Source organism: Helianthus annuus, chromosome 4 (assembly GCF_002127325.2).
Source record: "Helianthus annuus cultivar XRQ/B chromosome 4, HanXRQr2.0-SUNRISE, whole genome shotgun sequence".
NCBI classification, from domain to species: Eukaryota; Viridiplantae; Streptophyta; class Magnoliopsida; order Asterales; family Asteraceae; genus Helianthus; species Helianthus annuus.
The window spans coordinates 58,985,601-58,995,453 of NC_035436.2; the positions used below are offsets into that span (position 1 = coordinate 58,985,601).

General features: G+C 31.8%; 1 protein-coding gene across 1 annotated transcript; it reads right to left on the reverse strand.

Moving 5' to 3' along the window:
• Positions 1-449: 449 nt before the first annotated feature.
• LOC110937982 lies at positions 450-9,105 on the reverse strand. The gene is made up of 2 exons (XM_022180450.2): positions 8,689-9,105; positions 450-911 (listed from the first exon to the last, which is right to left on the reverse strand). Exons 1-2 carry the CDS (start codon positions 8,984-8,986, stop codon positions 661-663), a joined length of 549 nt encoding a protein of 182 aa, XP_022036142.1. The 5' UTR covers positions 8,987-9,105; the 3' UTR covers positions 450-660.
• Positions 9,106-9,853: the final 748 nt, after the last annotated feature.

Here is a 9,853-nt window from a genome sequence, read left to right on the forward strand (position 1 = left end):
ATAAACCGGTTGATCCAAATCCTGTTAGATAACATCCACCTGCTGATTTTGCGTAAATTGGTTATAAACCGAACCGAACTGGTTATACCAGTTTGGGTTCCCGTCGTGAAAAACCGGTTAAAAACTCAAACCAGTTTTTTTTAAAACCGGTTTTTCCCCACACAAAAATAACCGGTTCGATTAAAAATTGGACCGGTTAAAAAACAATATGTACACCTCTACTCATAAATATTTATTATTTAATAAGTGTGATTTTTATAATAAGATGCAAAGGATAATAACTAATAAGACGTGAAACCCCCATACCTATACCACCTTGAAGACAAAAGCTCAAAACATTGATTTCTATAATCAGTTCAACTTATTATAGCGTGCAATATGCACCTTCTACTTTCTACTAGAGCTTACTCCTGTGGGTGAATCCTAGTTATATTAACAACACTTAGTGGTTGTCTCAAAAGAAGTAAGAGATGCACCATTTATATACACAAAAAATACGACATATCATAAGTTACACCACTTGATTACACAAAGTCTCTTAAAATATTTTTCACAATAACTATCATTACAAGTAAACGCTACAGATGAATTCATTAATAGACAAATAACTGAAATACAAATCTCTCAATTTATAACATACTTTTAATGTCTGATGAATCTTTAAACGCTTGTCTTCTTTCTTCTTGTAAGGTTTCGTATCCATCGACTACCTTTTACCATCCTTCCGGTACTTCCTATGAGTTTGTTTGATTTTTTCGATGTAATGAGCTGGAAAACGTGACCAATCCGCTTTCGCCACCTTAGGGAGGACCATTGTGGTTTGGCATGTTCAACTATACTCTTGGAATCTTTCCCTTTCTCCCAAGCACCCACAGTGTTATCTTCATCAAACCTTATTGATATGAACGAATCTGCGAATAGCCCACAAGGTTCAGATCTTATTCACTCAACCAATAATTTAACTTTTCAACGACACAATAAAGATCATATATTTAATCCATTTAATGCGATGGGTGACTTATAATACTCATATTCATGCATCTACCATGAGTTATGTGAGTAAAAAAAGTATATACTTTATGATTGTCTAATTATGATATACAGTGCCAGATCTAGTCTAAAAATTCAGAGGTATCCCAATTTTTATTTTTTTAAGATAAGGGGTATCTTATGTTTATCGGAGACGGAGTTGAGAGATAACTCATGCTACCCCTGCTAACACACTAAATCCGGCCATGATGATGTAGGGGTTAAACGAAATAATATTTTTAGAGGATACACACATATTAAAGGTAGTTACTGGAATCTTTAAGTATCATGATCTTTGAGGAAGACGAAAAGAAATTTTTACGAAGATACACAAGTAAAAAGTTGATACTTGAATCTTGTTGGTATATCTTTTATTTCTAGTATGTTTTTTTAATATTTTTATCATAGAAAAACTTTATTAGGCGAGTTAAATTAGATGTTGTAGAGATATGCTACAACTAATCGCGTATCTGATGACCATAGAGATACAAAACATTTATAAAATAACTAATTTGATTATTTATTATTTATGCATTCGGCTAGTTGGTAATAAATATAACTGAAGTTGAACTTATTACTTTAAATAGAGATGTTGAGATGTACATTTATGCGTTTATCTTCTAGTACAATTCTCCAACAAGAATTGATCAATGTAGGTCATTCTAACTTATGAAATGTATAAAGAAAACGTGTATAAAGAAAGGGTACTGATAAATAATTTTTATTTAATAAATGTGAATTTTCTAATAAGATGCAAAGGATAATAACTTACTAGACATGAAACCCCCATACCCATACCACCTTGAAGACAAAAGCTCAAAACATTGATCTCTAGAGTCTAGACTAGCCCCACCCTGTTTCCACCACAACCACCACCCACCGGCCAACTAGTCCCCACCCCCAATCCACTTTTGGCCCACAACCCATGCTGCATGTGGAACCTTTTTCTCTAGATCGAAACAACCTTATCTTTCTCAAATGACAATCGTTTAGAACTTTATAACTTTCTTCTAGTGGTTAAGAGGCTTGTCTTCTCTAGTGGAGACGCATGTTTGATTTTTGCTTGGGCTATTTTTGATGGACATCTGGGTGAAGGGATGAATCTGGGCTTTAATCCCGGGTTCGAACCTGACGGAGGCGATGGTTTACGGATTTCATCCGGTTTCCGCACATAAGGGGTTATGGTCTCACGGCGGTCGAGGAGTCCACCTTAGACATAGCGCTAAGAAGGGTGGGTTTACACGTGAGTTTCTTTACCAACTAATTTTTTACATGTAAAAATGATTTTTTTATTAAATTGTTTCGTAGCTTTTGCATATAAACACATGTAGAGATCGTTCTAATAAAAAATAATAAAAAAATTGAAAAAAACTTCAAAAAACAGACATTTTTTTTTTGCAAAATTGATTTTTACAAAAGTTCGAAAAATTATGTAAAAATAATATTTTTTTCCATGTAAAAATGATTTTTACATGTAAAACTAGGGTTAGTCGCTTTTTGTGGTTCCCATTGAACTTCACACACTATACACACACACACAGGATGGATCATGAGAAAACTCCTCTTCGTGAAAAAACTCTATCTAACCATTAGTAAACTTAAAATTCTAAACTCTAAGAAATAAACCCTAAAAACTAAATACTAAAGATTAACATCTAAAAGCTAAAAACTAAATGATAAAGCTAATCCCTAAACTCTAGAAATTAAATCCTAAAGCCTAAATTTAAACCTCAGCACAAATTCAACACAAATATCAATCGTTTGATAGAGTTATCTTGAGTTTTCTCATAATTCTTTATATATATATATATATATATATATATATATATATATATATATATATATATATATATATATATATATATATATATATATATATATATATATATATATATATATATATATATATATATATATATATAGGGCAGGGGCGGACCTACGTTACAAGGAACGGGGTCCCCGGACCCCAATCTTTTTTTTAAAAGTAGTAGAAACGGTATATAAAATTGTCAATGGACCCCATAAAACAATTTAGTTGGACCTCATAACAATAAAAGTGAGCCTAGTGCAGTGGTAAAACCCCTTGTTAACACACAAAAGGTCATGGGTTTGATACCTGTTTCTTCTTTTTTTTGTGTTTTTTTTTTTGGACCCCATTGTCCAAAATTCCTAGGTCCGCCACTGATATAGGGTATGGATAGTGTACATTAATTCAAAAGTGTGAGAAGTGTATTATAACACTATATAACACCATATAAACACCATATAAACACCATATAGCACTATGTAACACCATATAACACCATAAAACACTATCTAACACTATATAACACTGTATAACAATATATAACACTATACATCTATCATAGACATGCTATCAGACAAAATATAGTGTTATATTTGTTATATAGTGTTACATAGTGTTATATGGTGTTACATAGTGTTATACGGTGTTTATATGGTGTTATATAGTGTTATATATAGTGTTATAATACAGTTTTCACACTTCTGAATTAATGTACAGTATCCTCTACCTATTATAAATATATAACATATATAAAAATGCAAATTATCCAAAGAAAAAAATACAAATTATTAAATAGTAAACAAGAACTCAAACTTGAACTCGAGTTTGTAGCATTACCCGCAAGCCGAGTTTGAGCCAACTTACTTAGGGTGTCCGGGGCGCCTTCGGGGAGGGTGTTCGGTGATGGCATTCCCCGATCGGGAACACCGCCGCCATCAAAGCGGGATCCCGATTCGGGGTTGAACTTGGGCGTGGGTTCACCGATGGAGGAGAGGCTGATTGTGTGGGGCCATGCCAGTTTCAACCAATCCCAGATTTTCTTTGTTTTTTTTTTTTTTTTTTTTTGAATAAAAAAATAAGGGGAGTTAAGAGGGGAGTGGCGCCATCAAATGGGGGTGTTAGGGGAGTTTAAGAGGGGAGTTGACGTGGCACACGGGGATTGGTTTGGCGTAAGAGAGTGCACTCACCTATTAGGTGTGCACCCCCTTCACCCTTATACCCCAGTTATTACTCATATATTAGTTGTAAGGTTAATTTTAAATATATTGTCCAAATCAAAGTTCTATATTGAACACAATTAAAAAGATAAATTATATAATTACTTTTCATTCAATTAACAAACACATTGATAAATATAATGATGCCAAAATGCTAATAAAATACTTTTTTTGAAGGACAAATTTTGTTTTATTCCTTGTTGTGTTGTCTATGAGACTTGAGCACAAAACCTTCCTCTTTCAAAGTGTTTAAAGGTTTTACCTTTGTCAATGGAACATCACCCTATTTGTGCTAAAAAAAAATTCTTGAGATTGAATTGTTAAATACTTAATTTGATCCGAACTTAATGAATTAATGACATCAAACTCAAATAAAAAATTCAAGTCATTTAATAAAAAGTAGTTGAATCATTAATTCAAGAAAATAGAGATTAGATTGACATAACATAATGGTTGATGACTTGTAGAGATTTCAAAAGTTTGAATGTTGGAAGTGGTTGTTTGAATTATAGAAAAAGAAAACAGAACAACCATGTGATGTCAAATTAAATAATAGCAACCCCACATCACCCACCTTCTTGTTTGCTTACCCTCACTTTTTCCATTTTAACAAAAGAAATGCTAAAACAACAAAAAAGGTGTTAGGAATTATTTTACTTAAAGACCTATAATTATATATATATAGAGAGAAAATGTAAAATATATTAAGACTTAACGTACATCACGTACGACAACATGCGTGATTATGTTCTACAACATGCGTGATTAATTTTTTCAACATGCGTGATTATTGTTTTTAAAATGCGTGATTTGGGTTTTTGAGTTTATAACGTGCGTGTTTTTAAAATGAACGTGCGTAATTATCTGTGGTACGTGATGTATGTTAAGAGCTATTATACGTTAACTGACCTCTATATATATATATATATAAGAAAAATAAATATAAAGAATTTTATTTTCAAACCACACAAATCAATCAATTCACAAATATGTTAAAAGAAAGTAAAATATTTTTATTCGAAAAATCAAAGTAAGCATATTGTATTTATGCATCGTTAAGAGATCTGAATGCATACATATTTTTAGATCCAAAAGCATAAATTTGTAAATGATATATATTTGAAGTATGCAGACATTAGCCATACATGTGTCGAATATTCTTGTGGGATCATAACATCATCATACTTGATATAATATATTAATTTCTCCATGTCAAAAAGGATTTATTAATTCATAGCCTACATGTGTACTTTTATAACTCTTGTATGGTTTTCAATGGCACTCTTGCATGTAGTAAGATGATTAAAATATTGTTTTAGCGGTTTTGAAAAGTACAATCTACTAACTAAAACTCAGTTTGAAAACAAAAATCAATTCCTGTCAATTTTTGTAACAATAATTAGATAGAGGCATGAAGATATTCCTAGATCAGCATCTTTCAAAGTCCTTGACAATATTAATTGTTGATCGAATTACACAATTAATGTTCGAAGATAATTTATATTCGCGACCCCACAAAAAACATGTGTATATCGAATTAAAGGTATGATTGTTTAATAAGTTTAGGAACGATAAAAATCAATTTAAAAGTGATTATAATGGTGGGTTAACATGAACAACTGGACATTAAACTATATATTTATAACTCATTAAACGTCACTTAGGATTTGTGTTGATTGAGTCATGACAAATGAAAGACCACATTGTCGTAATTGCCCACAATTATCTCAAGCGAAGTAAGAATACGACGGACTTTCACATTATTATCGAGGTGAAGTGGACCTCGTCGGTCCCCTATCTATCTCTATTTTATTTTATCTTTCTTTAAATCGATAATATTAATGTAAATCATTATATATATATATATATATATATATATATATATATATATATATAGAGGCCGGTTAACGTACAATATGGCTTATCGTACATTACGTACGCGATAACCCTTGCCGTCAGATCTTCATCTCCCATGCGATTTAATACCTCCATGCGAACTGTACGAGTTGTGCGAATTCAATCTTCCACATGCGATTTTCTCCATCTACATACCCCATGTCATTTTTCACATTACCCCATGCTAACCATTTTTTCACATGCGATATTCAATTTTCCACATGCGATTCTACACACCCCATGCCATTTTTCACATTACCCCATGCTAGCCATTTTTTCACATGCGATATTTAATTTTTCACATGCGATTCTACACACCCCATGCCATTTTTCACATTACCCCATGCCATTTTTTCACATGCGATATTCAATTTTCTACATGCGATTCTACACACCCCATGCCATTTTTCACATTACCCCATGCTAGCCTTTTTTCACATGCGATATTCAATCTTTCACATGCGATTCTACACACCCCATGCCATTTTTCACATTACCCCATGCAATTTTTTCACATGCGATATTCAAATCTTCCACATGCGATTTTGTCCATCTACACACCCCATGCCATTTTTCACACTACCCCATGCTAACCATTTTTTCACATGCGATATGTATTGAATTCGCACCAGATCTGCACCTGATCGAACGGATGGGATGATCGCGTACGTATCGTACGATAATCGCATTTGTATTTTACTCTTTACCTATATATATATAGGGTGGGGTTCGGCTACAAAGTCCATTTTTCCTACAAAGTGTACATAGTCATAAAACACCACAATTTCAACACTCAAAACACACAAATAACAAAGTGAAGATCACTAAAACACAATATTCAAACCCTAACAGTCCATAAAAGCTTCAAACACGCAATCGTGGAACTATGAACATAAAACACAACATGATAATCAACATAAAACACACTAATGTTAGTCATTCGAAAATTAAAGCCTTATCATCCAAAACACAACCCAAAACCCACAAATATGGCGTTTTAGTATGCTTCACTTTATTATTTGTGAGTTTTGAGTGTGTTTTATAGCTGAAATTGTGGTGTTTTATGACTTTGTACACTTTGTAGGAAAAATGGACTTTGTAGCCAACTCCCACCCTATATATATAAATTAATATTCTTTTATTTATATTCTTAAATAAGATCGAAATTTTTAAAATTTAAACATAATAATAATATAACATTATGAAATTCCAAAATAGCAATCATTTCCCTTGTAAGAAATCCATAAATATTGTCTCGTAATGATCGAATGGGACTACGAGATTTACAAGATACGAAACTTGGATCTTACTAAATCCATCATAATCCCTTACCCCCATGCAAAAAAAGAAAGATATAATAATAACAATATAGTTTTATTAATTTACTTTTATTATTCTAAAAATATATTTATAAAATTATATATGTGATTTGTTGTGTCATGTCGCTTGTAAAACCTAATATAGTTTCTTATAAAAACGTATAACACGCTAAAATATAAACTTCCAATAATTTGAATATTAAAAACATACATATTAACAATTATAGTGTAGCCATCATCACTTTGGTGAGGTGATAGAGGTTTTGTGCCTCTTAAGGAGAGACCGGAGTTTTTGGCATAAGGTAAACTTGGTATAAGCTTCACTTAAATACTTTTACATTAAACTTTTAAACGTACATTTTAATATAAATATGCATTTTAAGTTGTTAACATTATACCTATTATACCTAGAAGATGAGACGTCTAGCTGGAACTCTAATAAATTTTTAGTGTTTGAGCTTTTGTTACCGACGTGACAACCATATAAGTTGTTACATCACCAGATTACGATATATCGTATATTTTTACTTGAGTTTTATAACTGTTGTTATTATTATTAAGTTTTCATAATACATAATGAATGCTATCCCTCATCGCCGTGAAGCACCCACCTCCAACCACCCCTTCATCGTCAACCCTCACATAGCGACACCTCTCCTCTATCAAACACCAACCATCCTCATCTTCAAACGTGTCATCCATTATTAAGCATCATCGACTTTTTCAATAGTACACGCATGGTCACACACAAACAACTATAAACAATGTGCACAACGGACTTTTCCAAAATCATATTAAAGAAAATCCCAACTCTAACAATTAAAAACCTAAGTTATTGACAAATCCTAAACCTATAACAATACTAGTGTGTCAAACCATAAGGTAGTGACAAATCCTAAACCTATAATCGTACCAAGATGTCGAACCCTAAAGTATATTTCTAAATGAACACTAGTTTCGTGTGTCATTCATCAAGGGGAGGTGGGTGGTGACTGACAGTCTCTTATAAGGATTTGAAAATACGTATATACAACGAATTAAAACTTTAAAATTCTTTACTTAAGTATGCATTAAAACTTTAAAACTTTAAACTTTAAAAAATATATATAAATAAATAAATTTCAAGTGCTCTCCAACCAAATAATATCATATTTAGCTTAAATTAGTAATGAAGAACAATTGGTATATGATGATATTTAAAATCATTTCAAACAAAATAGCTTAATATAGTAATGAAGAACAATTGTTATATGATGATATTTAAAATCATTTCAAACAAAATATATACAACGAAACTGGTGGACCAAATTTAATGTTATTATTTATTTAAACTATAATTATTTAATTAAAGTAATTCATGATTAGTTTTGTATTTATATACAATCTAGAATTATAATAATAACAAAAGTGGAATACATACCGTCTAGACTGGCTGATGCATCATCATCATCGTCTTCAACATCTTTAGCCTTAGGTTTAAGTTTGTTTTTCTTGGTCTTGCGATGAATCAAATAATCGATGGCAAACATCTTAGGCACAACCATGCACGGTTTCGACGATTTGCAGGAGCTACTCGCGTAGAGACGAAGACCTCCACGACATCGTTTCGCTGCAACTACAATAAGCCTCTCATGTAAACATAAGGGACACACCCCTACAAAGACTTCATCTGGATGGAAGTAGCAGTAGCACCCTGACCCTTGATCATTTTTCTCCATATATATGCACACACAACAAAACACACACACATACACACACTAGATATGTGAGGTTTGAGTTGGTTGATCTCTTAAATAACCTATCTTTATATAAAAAGAAAAGTGGCTGGAAAGGTGTAATCAATATGGGGAAAAGCGACATATGTTTGTCTCAATTTTTGTAAAGATATCATGTGTTACTTTTTTACTTACAAGTCAAGTATAAATTATTATAATGTACATCATGCTTTGGTATTTTTTTTAACTCCTGGGCAAAAATGTGAAAAATATGCTGAGTATGAGATTATTTTTTATTCTTTATAAGATTTTATGTTATTTAGAAAAGTTGAGATGATAATTATAGTTATCAAGAGATCTCAAGTACTAGAAACTACCTTGTAAATAGTGAGAAAAGAGATTCATGAGAGTTAATTAATAATTATAACCGTGCATCAATTTAATTAAAAGATGAAAGTCATTATAAAGAGGAGATTTTATGTAGTCAAAATTGTTCCAGATAAATAGATTTTGGTTATAACGAAATATGGTGAGTATCAAATAGAAAGTTTATTTTGGCTAGGCTGGATAGAAAGCAATATGATTCTGACATGCGCCAAAAATTAAAATAAAGAGGAAGAGTATTTTAGTCAATTTTACCCAATCTTCTCCCTTCTTCTTCTCTCTATAAGTTCAAAACCCACCATTTTCAAAATCCACCATCTTCAACATTTTCTTCACTTTCTATCTCAATAATAACTACATTATAATGCGATTTCCGTCATCAATCAATGATTCAAACATCCAATCAACGTGTTCTTCAACTTTTTTGAAGAAACCCAGTTTAATTTCATACAATATCTCATTTTCCCCTGTGATTTTGAAGCGAAT